General features: G+C 39.9%; 2 protein-coding genes across 3 annotated transcripts; both read right to left on the reverse strand.

Moving 5' to 3' along the window:
- Positions 1 to 403: 403 nt before the first annotated feature.
- LOC109852222 (probable G-protein coupled receptor 52) lies at positions 404 to 12,134 on the reverse strand. 2 transcript variants are annotated; one of them, XM_020423179.1, is made up of 5 exons: positions 11,774 to 12,134; positions 7,776 to 8,176; positions 7,364 to 7,583; positions 6,770 to 7,199; positions 404 to 6,192 (listed from the first exon to the last, which is right to left on the reverse strand). In XM_020423179.1, the coding sequence occupies exons 2-5, from the start codon at positions 7,915 to 7,917 to the stop codon at positions 6,013 to 6,015; spliced, it is 972 nt and encodes a 323-aa protein (XP_020278768.1). In that variant the 5' UTR covers positions 7,918 to 8,176; positions 11,774 to 12,134; the 3' UTR covers positions 404 to 6,012. The 2 variants fall into 2 exon arrangements, with proteins under 2 accessions (XP_020278768.1, XP_020278769.1); XM_020423180.1 differs by lacking the exon at positions 11,774 to 12,134 and adding an exon at positions 11,674 to 11,761.
- A 1,152-nt stretch (positions 12,135 to 13,286) lies between these two features.
- On the reverse strand, positions 13,287 to 18,366 carry LOC109852230. The gene is made up of 3 exons (XM_020423195.1): positions 17,828 to 18,366; positions 16,315 to 16,441; positions 13,287 to 15,121 (listed from the first exon to the last, which is right to left on the reverse strand). The coding sequence occupies exons 2-3, from the start codon at positions 16,390 to 16,392 to the stop codon at positions 14,696 to 14,698; spliced, it is 504 nt and encodes a 167-aa protein (XP_020278784.1). The 5' UTR covers positions 16,393 to 16,441; positions 17,828 to 18,366; the 3' UTR covers positions 13,287 to 14,695.
- Positions 18,367 to 20,255: the final 1,889 nt, after the last annotated feature.

The raw sequence follows: 20,255 nt of genomic DNA on the forward strand, positions 1-20,255 counted from the left end.
CTGATGGCTCTGCCTCCCCTCTACAGGCTTAACGAGTAGTGCCAGTTCGTATCAGGTCGGACACACTCACAAGCGTGGTAAATGTGTATTTTATTTTACGCGCGTTCGTGTTGTCACACCACTTGCGCAGGTCACGTGGAAGTATGAATTGCTTTAGCGAATGATTTTTATGTTGTTCGAAAAAAAGTAAATAAAATGTTGAAAACTTTTCAAGTAAATAAATTGTTCAAATATACTTAACAAAAAAAATAAAAAAATCTTCCGACGTCTTATTACGTGGATAAAAAATAATTATCATTAGGAATGAAAAATAATTATTCTTACGAGGAGCTGGTTTCAAATGCTTTTAACATGAGATTGTGAGAAGGAAAGAGAAGGAATCTTACAAAAAAAAACCAAGATATTCTTGAATTTCATATCGAGTGAAATATGCGGCATCTACGCCCTCTCTGTTTATTATTGGAATATTTTTCACTAAACTAATTTCTAGGACAATAATTGTTAATATTGTACCATCAAAGTCGTATCACGTTATCGTCATGACTAGTACACTCATCGTTACACTTCGATCGGGATTGCTTTCACGGCGATTTGTATGCGCAATGAGATTATCTTTTTGTTTCTGTTACAAATAAATTATTTTTAAGATGGGTGCACGTTGCGTGTTATATCAGCGTATTGTCGTTCGCAAAATCTAATTTTGAGATACACATCAAGACAGCGTTTTGTTGAAATCGATTGAGAATTGCGCTAATTTCAATTTAAAAATGTGCATCCATCCTAAAAATGTCAGTTTAAATCTATTTTGATTGCCTACACGCGAGTTTACATTTTCTCGACCAAATACAATGATTCATACAATCGTATCAACGCGTATATAAACACTCCAATTTTCTCGGTATATAATGCAAAACATTTTGTCTTACATTGTGAGTTTAATCTATCCAAGTAAGTTGTTCGCAATCGATCGCAAAAATTGCTAAATGGTTAGATCATTATTTAAACGTAACTTTGTTAGATTGTCTCGCTTATACAGTTAGCGTTTGCGTCGTTTTATATAGCAATTTATTCGTTTCACACATATTCTGATGTTGTCTGTAAACCATTTTATACGGTCGGCAAAATTGCAACTTGCGTCACGTGTTGAATTTTACGCTGATCCAAACCATGAAGAGCACTCCTGATCTGTAATTTCTCAAAAGAGACACCGTTTTTCTATTTTGTATGCCAAATGTGGTAATATTTTAACCGCAGCTAATAAATGTTTAGCACAACCAAAACGTTGACATTCGCGGTCGATACAACAAATTCGTAGTGAAAGAAATTTATATACAGCCGTATAGTAGAAACATATTATAAATACTTGTTTAAAAAATCGCATAATGTTTTTTGTTAATTCTTTCATAAAGAAACTTGAACTGATCAACAAAGCCATAACAAAAATGTCTGAATAGCGCGGCTTACCACATCGAGCTTACAATTCGATTCCGCGCGAAAATAGTCGATTGGCGGTGCCAAGACGATCGCGAACGTATACATTGCAATCGTTCAGAACGCATTTGCGAACAATCAGTTAAAACATGTAATAACAGCACGCTCGTGGTGTGAGGTACGTTACAAAACTAGTACAAAACTAGCAGCTAGGTACAAAAATGTAATTAATCGTTAATAATGGAGGCCGCCCGGGAAACTGCCAGGGACCAGCTCTTGTTCGCTCCCGATCATCTTTCTTCTCTTCTCCTCGTCTGTAGTTTACTCAATTTTTTTTCTTTTGTCACTAATAAATTCATTTCTAACGACGTATACGCTGCAGCATAACTCAACTCCGTTTGAACAGAATCTCGATTCTTTCTTTCTTTCTTTGACTGTCAATCGTCACTTTATTCTTGAGCGACTTTCACATGTTTAGAATGTCGTAATTGCTGAGAAATTTAAATGTAATACTGCTCGATTTTGGCGATTTCGCGAGTGCGGAGTGGCGCGGGATTTGTTTCCTTAATCGCGCAATACATCTTAATGGTCAAACAAAAACAGTTTTGTATGCGACTGAGGTCCGATACCGTTGATTTTTCCAAGCTCTAGGTTTTTGGTTTTTTATTGCTGAATTTAAAAAAAAATATTCATAATACCTCAATAATGTAATATCTCTTTACTTTCTCACACAGGACTGAGCAACAATTAAATTCGTATCCGATTGAAACATTTGATCGAAAAATTGCTAAAATCTATTGGTCACGGAAGAGTTTGTCACAAATTTAGACGTTAATTATTGCACATTAAACGGGAGCCAAATATGTATTTTTTATTTATTGCAAAAAGTATGTGTGCAAATATATCGTAAACTTCTTTCTCGAACCACTGCGCACCGGCGACGATAAAAGTACAGAAGTAAAAGCTTACGATATAAGGATCTGGACGAAAGGACCGGATCACAAGCGAGTCTATACGTATAAAGAGAAGATATTCACAAGAAATTGCTGTTAACGCGTCGTGTAGCCGAGCCCGGCTAAAAAATTCGTCGCAGTTCGAGATAACGGAAATCTTATATAATTCGTAGGAGATGTTTTTTTTTGTGGGACCGGAAGCATGCGCGTCAACAAGACAAATTATAATACTTTTGCTCAATGGTTTTATTTACATTATCCTCAGCGCAATAAGTAAGTAATGCCGTTGTGTGATAATTGTGTGTCTTCATCACAGTCGAGCTGAAGCGCGATCATACACATCATCTCGTTACTCATTGTACTGGCAAACAACTTGTGTAACAATTTTCCATTAAATATACGAAAAAACATATACAACAGTATATTACACTCTCTCTTACGAGATCTCTTTCGAAATTTATCTTAAATCGAATCTGCATTACTTCTTTTAGCCGGGCACATTTTTAGTCGATTTAAATATATAGTTTACGCTCGAACTCTAGAAGATAGTCGATAGTTGTCTTTGATTGCGTTGTGCAGTTAAGACGTAATATCATTTTTTTTTTATTTCATGCGTTTTCTCGTTACGTTAGTAGGTATAAATTATCTTGCCGTCAAGAAAAAATCTACAAAATCTGCGCCTATACGTTAATTATCATCAGACGTTACATTGTAATTTCGAAAATCAAAATATCAGAAAAATACTAATATTACACAATATTTTCGATTTGTAGTTTCTTAGTTTTATATTCACGACATTTTAGCTGTCTTTTTTTTTTAATTTATTTAAAATTGCACAAGTCACGTATTTATGTCTTTTGATTTGACGTTTCCGTGAAATATTAAATTTAAAATAAACGAGAGCATATTATACTTTTCAGATTATACTTTTTTTTCTTGTGTTAATTACTTTTTTTCAATTCTGTATAATAGCACGAATTAAACGGCTTTATTGAAACCGCTTCTATCAGATCAGTTTATTAGAGAAAAGTGTTATATTTGAATTAGAGACATGTTTAGACACTAGAGTAAAAAATAGAAGCAGAGATTTTCTAGACACCGATTTGCATATTGATTCACGCTTACAGAATGTAAATGTCCGTCGCAAAAACATTAGGACGTGCTCACACATCCACGCGAGCATTACTCAGGAGCGTAGCGAAGAAACATTGGCGAAATTGCATTGTCCTCGTCTCCAGCTTAGCGAACATTACGTGGCAGTTCAGCTACGCCTAATTTCTAGCACAGTCTAATGCATAATAGGCGCCACAAATATACGATCGCGTCCACATGTCTTTCTTTGTGTTATTTTCTCGCAAAAAAAAGACACAGACAGAATCTTTTTAACTTGGATAAAAAATACACTAGAGATCCGCGTTTTCTGATTTGTTGTAGCGATCAAATTCTAAATATTATTGTTTACAAACATATAAAACGGTTTTTACAAATTCTTGCCGTGTTATTCTTTTTTAAATAAAAATATCTTCTTTTGTTTTAAATAAATGCACAGGGATTTGGAATTGTTCTTAAATTTCTCTCAATTTTGTGTGAACTGCAACAATAAAAACATTCAAACTCTACGGGACAAATTAGAGAGCGTTACTCTTTATGTGCTTGCACATGCTTTGCTGATCACGCAATTACGTCTACGCGTATAAACTTAAATAGTTAAAAAAAAAATTTTGTTCTTCTGCACACGTAAATTAGTCTGCGAAATCGCATTTTTTTTTTCCCCACATCTCCAACGTTCTCCTCCTCGTTTGCTTTCTTCCAGAATGTTCGGTTCTAGTTCCAGCTTCAGTTGGATAGTTAAGTAGGTTGTCCAAACATCGTGCTCGAAAGTTGCGCCTCGAGTTGTCATGGTTCACGTAGACGTGCGAAAATTGGACGCAATGGTTTACGCTCTCATGCAAAAAGTGTTGCCACTAGCCGATCTCTCGTATAATGTAACCTTTTTTTTTTTTGTACAAGATTAGAATAAGAAAAGCTTACCGCGGGCTTGTTACTCCGCGACAGGATGCCCGTAAAACTCGCGTAATCTGAATGAAGAATTAGATTAAACAACAATATTTTGATTTTCCACGAAGAGAGAGCAACTCTGCTAAACCCAGTAAGTGAAGAAAAGCCAACGAGATCTCAGCGAGAGCCCAGCTAGATCCCGAAGAGAAGCGCTTTTTCTCTCTTTCTCTCTCTTTCTCTCATTTTCTCTCGCTCATTCTTTTGTCCGCGGCGTCTTGACGAGAAAGAGGAAAAGCTTGAAAGCCGGCGGCTAGGAAGCGCGTTTAAAAAAGCATTAAAAGTTCGCACGCTCGGCACTCGATTATCTTCCATCGAGAGTGTTCTACGGGCACGACGACGCTTCCACTTCTCTGATATAATTGACTGAATTTCTCTTTCTCTATGTATGTGTGTGTGTGTGTGTATATATATATGTAATATATATCTCGATCATCATATTAATAGATTAAATGCGGAAATGGATCTTTCGCGGGTGGATCTGCGGTCTGCTTGCACACGACGAACAGTGGAAATTCTTCGCAAAATACGCTACGACATTTATTTTGAGCGTTGTCTTACGACGTAAACTAGGTAGGCGACGATTTCAAATACCGTAAAAGCAACAAGTCGTTTCTCCGTTGTGTTCGCGCGTACGACACAAAAAGACACCCCGATTAACGGGGACTGTAATTAACGGATTCTAGCGTGATTGAGCGAAGCGAGATTATGTCGTTTTTTTTCTTTTTGTTTTTAGAGAGAAATGGACGCGCGTCGACGGAGGTGCCGATTTTCCGCCGGCAATGTAATTATTCGCAAACTCGAAGCACCACTCGCAATTTTTTCGCCGCGATACTTCGCGTGTTTTTTTTTTTTTTGTTTTTTTTTGTTTTTTGTTTCGTGCTGCCATTACGACACTAAAAATTTGCGTTTGATATAAAAAATTGAATAAAGTTGAACGTTGATTGTAATTTTGATTATTTTTACGATTCAATTTAAGTGATACTTGAGCTAGCTTATATTATCAGACACATGCTTACGATGTATAATATAGATCTCATTTTTTAATATACAGTATTTCTATCTCTTTGTTAAACTATTATTTTTTATAGCACAATATACATATTTATATAATATTGCAATGAGCAAAAGAGAAATAGTGCAAGTTATTTACTTCTGAATTACAAAATGTCTTCTGTGTCACAAGTTTCTTTGCGTTTTTAATCTTTCTTTAAAGGTTTTTTTTTGCCTTTGTACCTTCGAGTTTTGACATTATTCAAGATCTCTTCTTCGTCTTCATCTCCGCGCGCACAGTCATCTTAATTTATCGTGTCTTTTGTTTTCTAATTAAATCTTTTTTTTTTTTTATTTTCTTCTAATTACATTGCTTAAGAGAGCTGCAAGATTTAATTATTTATATGTTGCTGGAGCGCGAAGTTTGAGGGAAACGTCTTTCGAGTGGTGCCGAAGATGCGAAGGTAATACTTGAATAGAGACGAAATAAGCGACGTTTCTAGAAAACGCGTCGTGGTTGTAGTGGAACAAAACGCAACAGAAGCGCTGCCGCTTGTTAGACGTTGTGTCGATGTGGCCATTAGTCGTCGTCGTCGAGGCCGAGAAGCTCCGGCGGAAGTCGCATGTGCCGGCAGAGTAAGGTGAGACAGACCACTCGTAAAGCCAATCGAAATTGGGGACTCATGGTGCTGAGAACGATTGCCTTCCAAAAGCCGTTCGTTACCCCCAGCCACACCACAGCGAAGTTTAGAAACGGCACCTAAAACAACATGTGAGTAATACAAAAAACTTAACAATTATATTAGAAATACATTTTCAAAAACGAACAAACTTTCCTGGAATAGGAAACTATCTCGATATAAGTTTCGAACAAGACGTCTCAAGTTCTTACCGAATTCAAGCAAAAAACATACACGGTAATAAAACTTATTTTAAATAACAAATAAATGACACGAAGATAAATATCAGCGTAAAAAAATATCCTTTTATTTTTTTTTTATTTTTGTCACGCAAAATGTCACACGAAATATATTCTTACACTTGAAGTTTTTCCGCTTATGTACCAGCGTGCGCGTAAGCTATGTGTGTGTGTGCGTGTTGGCTTACTCTTCTTTACATACAAACGTCGCGACCTACATTTTTAATCGTTCCGTTTTCAATACTTCTTTTTCACGAAGTTTTTGAATCGCGTCAAGCGATCGTGTACAATCTTACTGTATACGCGAACATTTTCAGAGATATGTACTCGATTTTATAATAGTCATCGCAAGCGAGGAACGCCTCGAGCGAGGATTCTTTGTTTGGGAGATCAAATCTGACAGAAGTGCTATTATTACCTGCGGGGGTCCGTTAACAACCGCGTATATCCTCAAACCGGCGTATGGCGCCCATGACAGGCAAAATGCCATCACTAAGATGAAGGATATGATGTGACTCGGGTTGCTCAAATTTTCCGATAGTGCGGTAGCGTATTCCTTGTCGTGACTCAGCACGCCGGACTTTACCCGCCTCATCGTAGTGAAGATGTAGGCGTATGTGTAGATGATGGTGATGACCGACGGTCCCAGCACGAGGATGGACAGCGTGATGGTGTACGCGGCCATGTTGCCCCAATCGAGCATGCAGATGAAGGCCTCGCGATCGAATATCGGCTTGTTGAAGCCGAGCAACGGTGGGCAGCACATCATCGCCACGCTGATCCACGTGAAGACCATCCAACATTGACATCGGGTTTTCGTCTGTACGGTCTCGTATCTCAACGGTTTCCTATGACGCGATCATGTTAATTAAATCGAGATGTTCGCAAACAAATTATTCGAATGCCGACAACAAACATTTTACACTGCTTTAACATTGTTGATATTGTAATTTTGAGAAGTACATTGATTTATAGCAAAAGCAAACACATTTCGTCGTTTAACGATTTATACCTGATAGCTAGATAACGATCCACGGAGATCCACATGAAGGTGTACACTGATATCGCCCATAGTGTAACTTCCAAGTAACCAACGAGTCGACACACGATATCTCCGTAGACCCATCTTCGCATCAGCGCCGGATAGACCGAGAGCGGAACCACCAACAGACCACAAAGAAGATCTGCTGAGGCGAGTGATAGCAAGTAGTAGTTTATCACCTCGGAGGGGCCTGCGAACGAAACGTTTCTTAGACATTATGCATTTGCTAATACAAAGTTTGAAAACAGTTTGACGTGTATACTTCTACAATAAAAAAAAAAGTTTCAAACGTAAAGTTGATACATCAAAAGTGTAATACCACTTCGAGTAATGTCACGTTGATTTAACAAAACATCAAACACCGAATCGCGTTGAACCTTACCGCGGAAGTTGAGGTAGGTGATGATGATGAGAAAATTCGAGATGATGATGGCGATGGCGACCACGAGGATAAGGCTCGCCTGCACAAGAGCCTCCACCGAGGGCTCCTCCATGTCGCCACTCTTTCGAGCTGCATCCTCCATGCCGCCACCCTTTCGAGCTGCATCCCCCCACCTGCCCTTAGAAGCTTTTACCCTTCACCCTTTTCGCGATCTTCCCGCTGCCGGGTACCGGGCCCTCCACAAAGCTCGCCTTCACGTCTGCCTTCTTCGTTACGCGTTCGTTTCTAGGACTTCCGCGCACCCTCGAAAAGGAATATTCGTAGTCCTTTAGACAAATGAGTCCTCGATTCTAAGATCGCGTCTTCGAGGATCTCGATAAACGGTCGACGTAACTGTGTTACTGGAAATTTAAGAAAATAATTCATGTTTATTTTATTATTTCATTCGAATTTATGTTGTCGGAGGATAATTTTGGAACGGAGGAAAATTATAACGTCGTTCCTAAAGCAGGGACGTCGCACGCGTCTTCAAGTTTGGGGTTAGTGTGTCAGCTTGTCTACTGAATAGAAGTGACGTGGGAAAACCGTGTTCCGAAGGGTAAGATTGGGTCCGATAACGCGCAACGTGGAACGGGCGTATTGGTGGTATAAGTTTCCTGAATCTCTCTCGTGACGATAGTTACACGTCACTGTCACGTGCTCTTTCTCCTTTTTATTTTCCCGCAAAAGCCACGTAACTCTTCCCTTGCGGAAAGTGCTCCGCGAACGACCTGCACGACGCTATCCCTCCTTTTAGTATCGACCGCCATTCATAATTTAGCTGAGTCGATCTTGAATGGAGGGGCGAACCGTACAAGTCGTCGTGTCGACTGACGTGTTTTCGGAATTAAAGTGTGTGCGCGGTTAAAGCGCCCGCATTTTACGCGCGTGGTTGACACGTTGACGCGTGACACCATCGACAACACAAACCGGAAGCGGCGCACAATGAATACCGCCGATCCTTGGCATTGCATTCTCGAGAAGAGTGCATCGCACTCTTTTTTGCACGCTATTATTTACTTTGAAAACCATATCACTCTTTCGGTAGTAAACCATCTCTCTTTAAATTTGGATGTTTTAATTTCGAAGATAGAGTTTGCGCTTGTGTGTATTTTGAGAACGAGCGCGTCTATCGTATAATTAACAGTATATTATTCATATAGAACTTGCTGAACTCAGAGTTATGTACATAACTCGACGTTCAAATTTTGACCGGACGTTTACTCGAGCGTGTTATATCGGATTTTCGATCCAAACCGCCCTTTCGTCATGTACTACTAGCAATAATTCAAAACCAACTGCGACCGATGTGTAGGCGGTTTGTCCACATGAAAGCGACATAATCAACCCGATGATCGATACGTGTCGCAATTATCGTCTATAATGCCTGCTTAATTATAAGCAAAGCGCGTCGTAAGCACCTCGACACGCGAGGCTCGAGACTTTGTTACATAAAAAGCAGCTTAATGAAGCCCCAAGCGTATTATGACTTAAGCAATTACATCGCTACGCTCGCTGGTCTCTTTCTGTTTCTCTCTCTCTCTCTCTTTTCCTCTCGCCTTGTCGCGAGTCGGTCTTCGACTGCGCGTGACTTTGCTACCGATTTTTCCATTCTGTTTCTTTTTTTAGAGGACATAAAAATTCAGCCGATCTGTGAGATTACCAGAACAAAAAATAATCGCCAATTGTTTTCGTCCTGCCGGCGTGGTAACATTGATCGAACGAAAATACGTCGGTCGTTACGAGAGGTAACGCTACTTGTGCGCTGGTTTCAATCTAGCGAATAGTTTATGTAACATATATGTGTATCAACATTACACACAGACGTCAATATCTATTTCATAAAACTGTGAACAAACACACACAAACGTACGTTCTTTCATTTTGCAAAAAAATTATTATCAAACACAAATTATTATTTATTTTTGCTCGAAACTTTTATCGTAATATTTACAGAATTCTACAATAACATTGTGTCGAAGAGAAACTTGTGTAAAATGAGACACAATATTTCTAGCAGTGGTGTACATTATTACGAGGCGAAGATAAGCATCGCGAAATTTATGCTTATTACAGCACTTGTGTAAGATATCGAAGAAAAAAATAGAGCTGAAAGTGGAGCAATTTACATTAATTTATTTTGACACGGAGAAAAAGGAGTAAGAGAGCGGTTTAAAACGCGTTGTTCTTGTTTTCCAGCGTGCAGCAAAAAGCCGCGTGTGCTATAATAAATTTATCTGCATTACTCTTGCATGACTGAAGACAAGCTTATATAAGATTTGCCCATTTAGAGCAGGAAATTGTAATAGAAATGTCAAACGATCATTGGGACCATTTCGGCACAGTCATTTATTTCCGCGGGGAAGAGAACAACATCGCGTATTAATATCTGCGACTCTTGTAAAATGAAAATCAACAAAAAAACCATATAATATGTTGCAGAATGCAGATTAACAAGTACGTATGTTTATTCTCTTTTGTTTGTCACTTTATTCGTGACCAAATTGTTTGTAGACATTTGTTTATTAACAATACGAGATCTTCTCTAGATAAACAAAGAGAAAAAGAGACTGAAATATATAAGACACTCATAACTCAAACCTCTAATTTACTCTTTTGTGTAATTCTCTGGTCTAATTAACCGCAATATGTGTATAGCTTATACGTATGACTACGCGAAGAATGAGAGAGTTTTATCTAAATGCTACCTCGCAGGTTCGAGGCTCTGCTATTTTTATCTACTCTCGTGTCCGACGGGCAATCAACGGCGCGGTCTCATTGCGACTGACAAAAAAGAAAAAAAGCACGAAGGGACGCTTTTTCCGGAGGGGCTCTTCAATTACCGTCGGAGCGAGTGCGCATCCCGATGCGGGATGCAGGATGATGAGCAACTGAAGCCGTGCCGGACACAGCAGCGGTTACTCTCTTTTGTTTAGTTAACCGAATATTTGCCCAGTCATGCGCATGTGTCGCGACAAGGGGTGATCCACGAGCAGCGGACGCGCGCGACTCGATGCACATCGCAGATTTTCAGAACGATATAGCCGCGTGCTTGGCTTGCAGCATGAAATTTCAGCAGCCCTTGTGTGCGCACTTTGTTGCAATTTTGCGGCAAGTCAAAAATAAAAAATAAAAAAAACAAAAAAGCGGATTTATTTTTTAGTAGGAAAATAATCCAACGGTGTTGGAGAAACAATATTTTTTAAACTAAATTTAGCGTAACAATATTAAAAAAAATAAAGTATATTATTATATATTTATTATTAAAAAAAATAAAAGAGAGATTGTTATTTATTATTTTGATTACATTTTAATTATGATGTTTTTTAAATTATATTGCACTTGAATTAATGAACACAGCTTAATTGAAATTACTATGCGCAAACATATGAATTACTTTAAAAATATTGCAACACGCTGAATTCGAGTAAATAATTAACCAAAGAGTACTGCTGTAGCGTATAAATATCAGATCTTGACATTTAGAAGACCGACTTGGAAGTTTTGCTGGATATAAGACAATGGCTTGTGTGACAGTCAGAGCGTGACTGACTGAAAAAATAAAATCACGAGCTTTCGGTGTATTCGATTAGACATACAGAAAACATGTGTGTGCTACGTTTATGTGACTGTGCAATCCGAACGAGTCGCGCACATGATTGCGTAAGTTTCCCCTTCGTAGTTGCGTCACGAGAAGAACTCGGTTGCAAAAGAAATCCGACACGGAAATCAGATCTTATTGCTTCTCGCCTTTCTGATTCTGTGTGTGGACTATCATTTTGAAATCGGTACTTAGCAATCTGACAAACGACACAAGAAAGCGACACGACGACTAATAAATCAGGAGGGAGAAAGTCACCCTGCAACTTAACACGGAACAGTGATGACAACCGCGGTCCATGCAGCATCCCGTCGCTCACTGCCATCTTTGGCCACATCCGGTGACCGACGGCACGTACCTCCTCAATCGCATCCTGATCGCGTGCACCAGCAGCAGCTCCGCCGGTGCCTGTCGCAGCCTCCTACACGCTAACGTGCACCCTTTGTCGCGCCGCTTTTCTCCGCGAACCCGGTCGAGTCGGCGGCGACAACCGAGACGCCGATAGCGCGTCTTCTTTCTCTTCGTTCGGATCGTTTGGTCGTCGTCGTTGTTCTTCGCGATTCAAGTTTCCCCCGTTTATCTTGCTCGCTGCGTCGCAACAAAACGCGTTCTTTAATATATTCTCCCTCCGTGAGATGCACACGAGATGCACTTGCGAGAGAAAACACACCGCTATGCACACGCGCACGTAATCGTACTCTCGCGCGACCCCGACCGGGATTTCTACCACTACTGGCGGTTCGAGTTCGCTTTTCTCCATCGGCCCGGGAGCCGAGGCGTCGATACGACGCCAACGACGCTTGCGCGCCGCCCCCGTTCCACCCTTTCCTACCAGGGCATTTTCGCGGCGCATTCGAGGCTGCGACCCTGCCGTCGCGACGCCGTGCATCCCGCAGCAAATCCGTTCTCTCTCGTTTTGATACTAAACGATCTCGAGAGTTTCAATTAATAACTCAATTACAGTAAAACATATGATAGCAAATATACTTTTCGGTATTTTAAAATTTTACTAAATTTTGTGAAAATGTTTTCTTCACAAAAAATTCCGCCTACGAAACTGTAATTGAAAACCGACAATCAAGTCACACAGATTCAAGTTGATGTTTATAATGAAAAGACCTCTCGGTAGTTTTGCGACAACACTTTGTATTTAAATCAGTCAGTTTCGCCCCTTTATTGACCGTCTTTAAACTTGCTGATGAAATCGTTTCCGTGTAATTTATACGACCCCTCTTGATTAAAGGTAAAAAAAAACTCCACGTCCGTTCCCGCGAGACCCCACGCTACGCGCGTGTTGTTAATTAACAGCAGACAGATATTTAAATTAGGTCTTTAGACAGTTCATCAGAATTTTATATGATGTCACGTAGCAGTTATTTAAAGCGTTCAAGACGAGAAGCTGAAACTTCGCATATTAATGCGACCGTCTTCGCGATAATTTCAGCTTATTCATTTCTTTTTGCCCCGCGGTGCGCTTCGATTTGAATTGTTAATTCGCTCAAGCGTGAATTATTATTATTATTTTTTCTTTTACATTTTGCTATTCGTTCAAGTTCTTAATTGAACTCGAATGTATAACGAAGAAGTTTCTTTTGCAAGTACGAAAGCTGGGTTTGTGAATTTAATCTTGTCTCCATGTAAATTGCACGCGCCTGTGTACAATGTGCGCAACTACGTTTACGCCACAATGTACGAAGCAAATAATGCATAAAAAAAAGATATCGCAATAAACTAATAAAGAATCTCTCCGGGTCACAGTGTAAACATTTTGTTTTTAAACAATTTCTTATGTTTAAAAAATATGTTTTTATTTGCTTTGGTTTAAAAAAAAAAATATTTTTATTGGAAATACAATTGAAAACCGTCTCACGTACATAAAGAGATGTATAAAATATACATTACAAAATTTAAAGCAATTAGATACAATCATATCTTTCGCACATTCTTCTGAATCCATAGATTATCAAGCGCGCAACGAGCGCAGCTATGATGTCAGTGACGTAGCCGGCTACTGAATGATTAAATTTGGCACAGTTACCTACCATTCTACTCGACGACGCACGTGTTCCGTGCGTTCGCTCATTCTGAAACCGCGGGCATTGTGCCGCTCAAATTGGCACATCTCTGATACGAAAGTTCTGCAGCATTTCATTGTTGCTTGGGTTGTGCCAACGAGCGCTTTTCCGCGATACACCGCTCGCGCGACAGCTTAAGGGTGGAAGGGTGGAAAAGACGTTTTTAGACGTTCCATCATTTCAAATCGGACGAAAGCGTTTACCTCTCGTTAAAAAAGAATTTGAGTTACACTTAGGTGTAGACTTTCAAAACATATATGTAACTTCGTTCAAAAATTCACGGACTTGCACGATCGTTAGAGAAATTTGTTGACATCCAGAGATTTTTTTGTTTTGTTTTGTTGAGGAGAAACAATTAGTCTCAAATTAGTACGCGGTTAAAGTGAGAGAGAAAGTAAGCGTGTTTGTGCAAAGAACTTGAAACATTCTGTACAAGCATCCTGAAAGTTCCAAACGCAGCCGACTCTTATTGATTTGCGGTTAGTCGACGGAAAGATGAACGCAGCCGGAATTCCAAAACTGCTGAGTGTCATGGTGACCTCTTTGGAAGATCTTCACCAAACGATCTTGCACTTGAAAGTGTGCCGAGGACAGCAAAACCGAACCCGTGTAAGTTATTGGATTTTCTCGCGAAGATATTGAAACTTTCAAAAATCTTGGAAAAAAAAATCTGTTTCTCAATTCTTTTCTCCGCCGAGAGTGTGTGGACGGAGATTGTACTGATTAGCAGAAAATATTGTTTTTTCGAGATGACATTATCGATCGCATTCGAGGTTTGTTATAATTTTTAGCACGAGCGCGTTGTGTCAGCGGGTTGTAATGCAACCCGCGATATAATTGACCTACAATACAAATATTCTATTTATACGTATATTTACAATTTTTCGTGTAAAAATTTCCGACAACTCGTAATCGTTTATAAACATGTCTCTTAAAAAATCTTTTCCTAAAAAATTAAAGTAAATTATATTATAAAAATGTGTGTAAATACAAACTTTATAAAAAAAATAATGTCTCTTTCTCTCTTAAAAAAAAAAAATAATTTTTTCATTTTCAAGGAATAAGTTCAAGGAGTCGAATGTAAAAGTACTTGACACGTTTGCGCGATTACCGAAGTTACGTCGTCATCGACATGACGACGATTTGCACAAGGACTTGGCAATTGACAGCTCGTTAATTCTAAACGCGGCGTCAGTACGGCTTTCTTAAATACCGCCGTTCGGAACGGCGGCTTTGTTCGTGTATTTCCCGTAGATCCTGCCGCTCCTGGTGACCCTGTAGAACCCGGTGATCTGCGGTCCGGCTTCGATCAAGGATACGGAACTGCACACATGCGGACCGTCCCCGGTGCACAGTCGCTTCGCCCGTCGTATGCCAACAGACTTGTGCTTGTGCAGCTGCGCCAAATTGAGTCGCTTCTGTTGGATCATCGCGGACGATATCTTCTGATTGATCGTTATTCCACGTCTTTTCAGCAATTTGAGCGGCGAGGCCGCCTGAATTGCTCTGCTGATACGATATCGGCAACGCCACAGAAGAATAGCCGCCGCGAACCAGATGAACCATCGATTCGATGATGATGCAGTTTCCGTTGGAGGAGTTGACGGTTCCTTGGACCATAGAAATAACATCTGAAAAACAAATATTTGTGCGCGAATAATGGGATATTGAAGCGTATAGAGAAAAAGTAACAATATACGTTTTACGGGTCACAGGAAAGCTTCTAGAAATTATTGATAAATTACGGGTTTGTCGCGATGAGGAAAACAAACAAGAAAAATATTGTTATAGTTGAGTTTTATTATTACTCGCGATGTGACATTTTGCAACTACGCTCTAGCGTACGTAGCAAACACTCGCTACGTACTTACTCGTACAAGAAAACCGATTTCGCAAATGCTTCAAAGTAGCCTTTTCATAGAAAAGCGCTCGAGTTGAACTTCGATAAAATGATAATCTCTCATTGAGTGGTTGCAATCAAACTATAAATCTGGAGCGGAAGTCACGGTGACGAGCGACATGCAATGTCGCGCAGCCCGTTAATTGTAGTCAAAAGTTATTTTAAACGATAACAAAGAGCTCGCGAGCTCAAAAGATGTATTGAACGATAACAAAATCGTATCGTATGTATTTTTGTGCAAATGCACTTCAAACTGCACTTTAGAATAATAAGAAATACATAGAATATATTAATACGCACTGTATCTTGATACTACGTGTTTTCAAATAATTTTGTTAAAAACTGGATAATAAAAAAAAACTAATTAAAGAAATATGTTACTATAATCAATATAATTAATCTGAATGCGTTCGAATTAGCTTATTGGCTCGATTGTGTCAAAAAAACTGAGTGTCATTGTGTAACATTATGCAATGCGAAAAGCTCGTGGGGGAGGAGGAGGTAACAAAGCGTTGATAAAATAACGCAGCGACGTTCTCGAAGCCGACGGGTGATTTGTTTGACTTCTTACTGGCACTGGTTTCAAGATCGCGCGCGAAACCATCGCGCACACGAACGATCGATTTCACGGTCGTCGTAGCTTTTCAAGGCTGCGCACCTTGAGATCCACGTGTGGATCCCAGGTAATTCGCTTAGAGCCCCCTACGTCTCTGACACGTTTCCTGCCTCGTGTTGGGCAGCGCGCGTTACGACTTTTATGGCTCCGCGACATCTCCGTTTTCGTAACCTTTGCTCTCTCTCTCTCTCTCTCTTTCTCTTTCTTTTTCTCTCTCTTCTTTCCCCGTCGGAGTAACCCATTTGGCAAAGACCTCCGGGGTGAATTTCACATTGGCCGCACGTTTTTACTGTCACAAACTGACTGACCTTATAGATCCACTCGCTGGCGCTCTGCTTGGTGGAATTGAGAGGTGGCGGTGGCGGTGGATCGACTATCCGAAACATAGAATGGCCGTGAACGTTGACTGATGGAAGACACCGGTGGGACCCGAAGCTGCAAGAGAGAACGATTTTCCAAGTTAAACTTAAATTTATTATTTTTAAGTTATCAAATCTACTACGCTCTTCAGTTATTTATTCAACTTATTTATTCAACGCAATTCAACTTCGATTCTTTGCGAACCAACTCGAGGAGAGAAACAAATTGGCAAAATAGGATTAATATGCTGTCGACGTACAGAAAGCGTATTTAAGGTATCGACAACCACATCTGCGACAAGTACATCTACAGACCAGAAAAAGAGAAACATTAAGCTGGTAATACGTAAATCGATGTAAATCAATAATTCAACGTATATACAGAGTTACGTTATCGACTGTAGCACGGCTAAGTAGATAGAAAAGTAAAGGATTCAGTTATTATCGACAAAAATATAAAATACGACCCTGACACGAGCAAGATTGAATGAACAATTTCTCGACAACAGGGAACGGACGAATGTGTGCGCTAAAGTGTGTTCCATATTTCATCTTTGAAGTGAAACAGAAGGGCGGAAAAGTGTCGTAAGAGATGACTAATGTGTTCGTTCACGTGGGAGAAAAAAAACGTGTACATGTTGTATGTTTCACATGCAAAAAATGCGGGAACAAAAATCTACGATGTTTATCGCGAGCATTTGGTGTCTCAGCGAAATCGGTCGACAAGTGCGAGGAAAGTCAAGTGACGCCGCGAAGAAATATATTTTAGATATTCCTCTTCCTTCCTTTCTTTTTCTCTCTCTCTCTCTCTCATCGTTTGCCAAGATGTCAAGGCGAACGACGATGTAAGTGCGTTTCCGGGAGAGATAGACGGGAAATGCGGTATTCCGGGTACGAATGCATAACGACGTTTCACGAATCGTTCGTTAAAATATGCGGAGGTGGTTTATATGGCGGCACGTTTCGAGGAAACGTTTACTGAACCGGAAGGACACGACAATCCGCGTTTATGTCGCGCGCGGGCGACAGTAACTGCCCACTCTTCTAAATAGTTACAGGTGTAACGTAAATGACACACTTCTGCAGCAATAAAATATTTTTCTCATTGTAGTTATTAGACTCTTCGAAAACTTCAAAGCAACTATTTTCTTGCAAAATTTTTTAGAATATAAGTAAAAAACAAAAAGAAACTGTGTGTGCGTGAAAATAAATTTATGGCTTTTATACTTGTAAATATTTTTGAAATTTATTATTAAAGTTGTTTAATAATAAAATTTATGATTAAAGCTGTTTAATAATAAATTTCGTACGATACTCTCTTTGCACTAAGCTGGACAGTGGCAAATATACACGTACAATATAAGTGTCATGTAGTAGTCAATTCTCGTTCTAACATTGTACAACGAAATTATACATCAGAAGCGATGTTCAGGATAAATGATCCCTCTCTGGTATATAGTACCTCGTTTACAATCACTACGAGACTTCCACCTGATGTATCTCTTCTCGATCTCCACCCCAGAAATTCGCATCCACTGCTGCCGCAGTGGCGCTCACGCTCGTTCGTCGTCTCGTGATGGCGTTGTGATGACGCAGACGGGGGTCGTTGTCGCCGTATCTCAGAGCGAATGAGGACGCCTGAGCCGCGAGACGAGCCTAACCAGGAAGCTGTCACTGACGCCGACGGCTGTTGGCGATGAAGACTCCACCTCCTTCTCCTTCTCTTGCAAGATGATCTCTCATACCCTTCGATTTCTCCAGGATTTCTCAGAAGACGTGATTGCGACGAATCCGGCGGTTTCAGTCACGCGGAAAAATTCGATAAAAATACGAATAAACGGATTACAAAAAGCTGTAAAATAACATATGAAGCGGAGCGAAAGAGCGCGAGAATTTAGACAAAGGATGGCGCCGCTCGTGAACAATCGTGACGTTGGCCGGCCAAGGCGCCGAGCGATTAGTCGATCGCAAGCGGAAATGCAGCAAAATTTAGAGCAAAGACAAAAATATCTCTGCTTAAAGGTATAATTAACCATTTTTTTATTCATTAGCTAAAATTGCCATGTTATAATGTAAAAATTATATTATAGTAGTAAAATACGCACAGAAATTTTTTTCCTCTCCCTCTTTTTTCGTATCTTTTTCTACGAGAAATTTATTGCTACACTTTTTACATTCTAAGTTATCCCCATTACTTGAGCGCGTCAAGGAAAACATTTTCCTCGTCAGAAGCTTCACCTATATTCCGCAGCCTTGCCACCCTTTTTGCCATCCCTACTACTCTCCCGTGACGTCACGGGATCGTGTCAGTAGGTCAGAACCTGGATACGTGACCTCCCCGAGTACGGTATACGTGCTCGTGTTTGCGTCATGCATCGGGTGTACAAGAATTAGAGAGTATTAAGGATACTCTGTATACACACAGAGACTGCACAATATTGCATCACAATGTCACCGCTTAGGGAAACAATCTGTTTTGGTTTGCAGAATGAACAGCGATGTTATTGCCGCGTGTAATATCGATGAAATTGCACAACGCGTGACTATTTGACTTATCGATTTGACGTAAACGTTGTTTCAAATCGAACATAAAATATCGAGAAAGGAAGAAAAGATTGAAAACTTACAATTTAAATTGCAATTACGATTGAAATTGTTACAATTGCGCAAAATTTTAATGAAAGGGAAAAATATTGCAAACGATTATTCGCATTTGGTTGGTTTTTATTTTGTCTTTGCGCGTAAATAAATTTTGCGCGCACAAAACGCGCGAGCAACGAATTACTCTCATCCGATTAATTTTCCATTATACGACGTTTTAGATGTTTTCTTTCGATAGAAGGTCAAAGTTTATGGAGTTGTGTGTTACGAGACTGTACAACGGATTATCACACGCTCATCAATTTCTTCCGCAGCGATACTTCCACAGAGCGAAATTTCCTAGCGTTTTATAGAAGAAGAGATACCGATGAGACACGCGCACAATTTATGATTCTTTTCAGCAAGTGCTTTTCTCGCAAATACGCTGTCTGTAAAACACTAAGCTTACAAGAACAAAAGAGAGAGAGAGAGAGAGAGCTGAAACAAGATTAATTAACGTTGTACGCTGACGTTATGTCGGAACATAAAGCAATAACGACGATTCGTCGAAATGCTATTAAAAAAAATGTTCCAAATATTAGCGTGTGCAAAATTAGAAATAAACCTTGAATTACACTTTTAAATTAAAGAGATGCGCGGAGACCCGATTGTAACTTGGGGCGCAGCCTAAAGCTAACTACGTGTGTGAATAACCCGATCGTTAACCAACCGCAGTGATTGCCGTCGCGCATTTTGATGAATCCGCAATTGATTGTAAGGACGAACCGGTCGGAGCTACCGACAAATTATCGACGAAATAAAGTGTGTACGAGCGATAATTAATGAAACGACGTTTACGATGTCCCGCGATAACGAGGCTTATCGTGCTGCACGCACCGCGGAAAGAACGAAAAAACAACGCGAACGCGAACGACGAGGAAAAAAAAAATACTTTTGCGATCGCTGCGGGCTCGATTAACATTCCTGCGCAGTGTCGGCTGCATTAATCATATACACTTTTCATTTGCGCGCTGGCACTGTCTGAATGAAACATTACATTCGACCACAAAGTGCCCTTCGCGCGCGCGCACGTTGTTCAAATCAGTGCATTTATCTGATTTGTAAATAGGAAACGTAGCACACGGCCTTTCTCTTTTTCTTTCTCTTTCTCTCTTTATATAAATATCTTATATAATTATTACAACTCATACAAAGTACACACAAGGAGCTAATCAATTTTTCTTACGCTTTTAACGTGCGAACTTATTTCTTTGTGTGTGTGTGTCTCGAGATATTGTACTCGACGCTCG

This window comes from Pseudomyrmex gracilis, unplaced genomic scaffold (genome assembly GCF_002006095.1).
Source record: "Pseudomyrmex gracilis isolate BER0280 unplaced genomic scaffold, ASM200609v1 scaffold_26, whole genome shotgun sequence".
Lineage (NCBI taxonomy): Eukaryota > Metazoa > Arthropoda > Insecta > Hymenoptera > Formicidae > Pseudomyrmex > Pseudomyrmex gracilis.

Excerpts from the sequence above, each read along its gene's own strand:
- LOC109852222 (XM_020423179.1), bottom strand. The coding sequence starts at position 7,917 with ATGGAGGATGCAGCTCGAAAGAGTGGCGACATGGAGGAGCCCTCGGTG. Across the intron at positions 7,200-7,363 it reads GATCGTTATCTAGCTATCAG|GAAACCGTTGAGATACGAGA; the intron begins GTATAAATCGTT and ends ATCGCGTCATAG. Across the intron at positions 6,193-6,769 it reads TTGTTAACGGACCCCCGCAG|GTGCCGTTTCTAAACTTCGC; the intron begins GTAATAATAGCA and ends ATGTTGTTTTAG.
- LOC109852230 (XM_020423195.1), bottom strand. The coding sequence starts at position 16,392 with ATGTTTCGGATAGTCGATCCACCGCCACCGCCACCTCTCAATTCCACC. Across the intron at positions 15,122-16,314 it reads CCAGCGAGTGGATCTATAAG|ATGTTATTTCTATGGTCCAA; the intron begins GTCAGTCAGTTT and ends TTTGTTTTTCAG.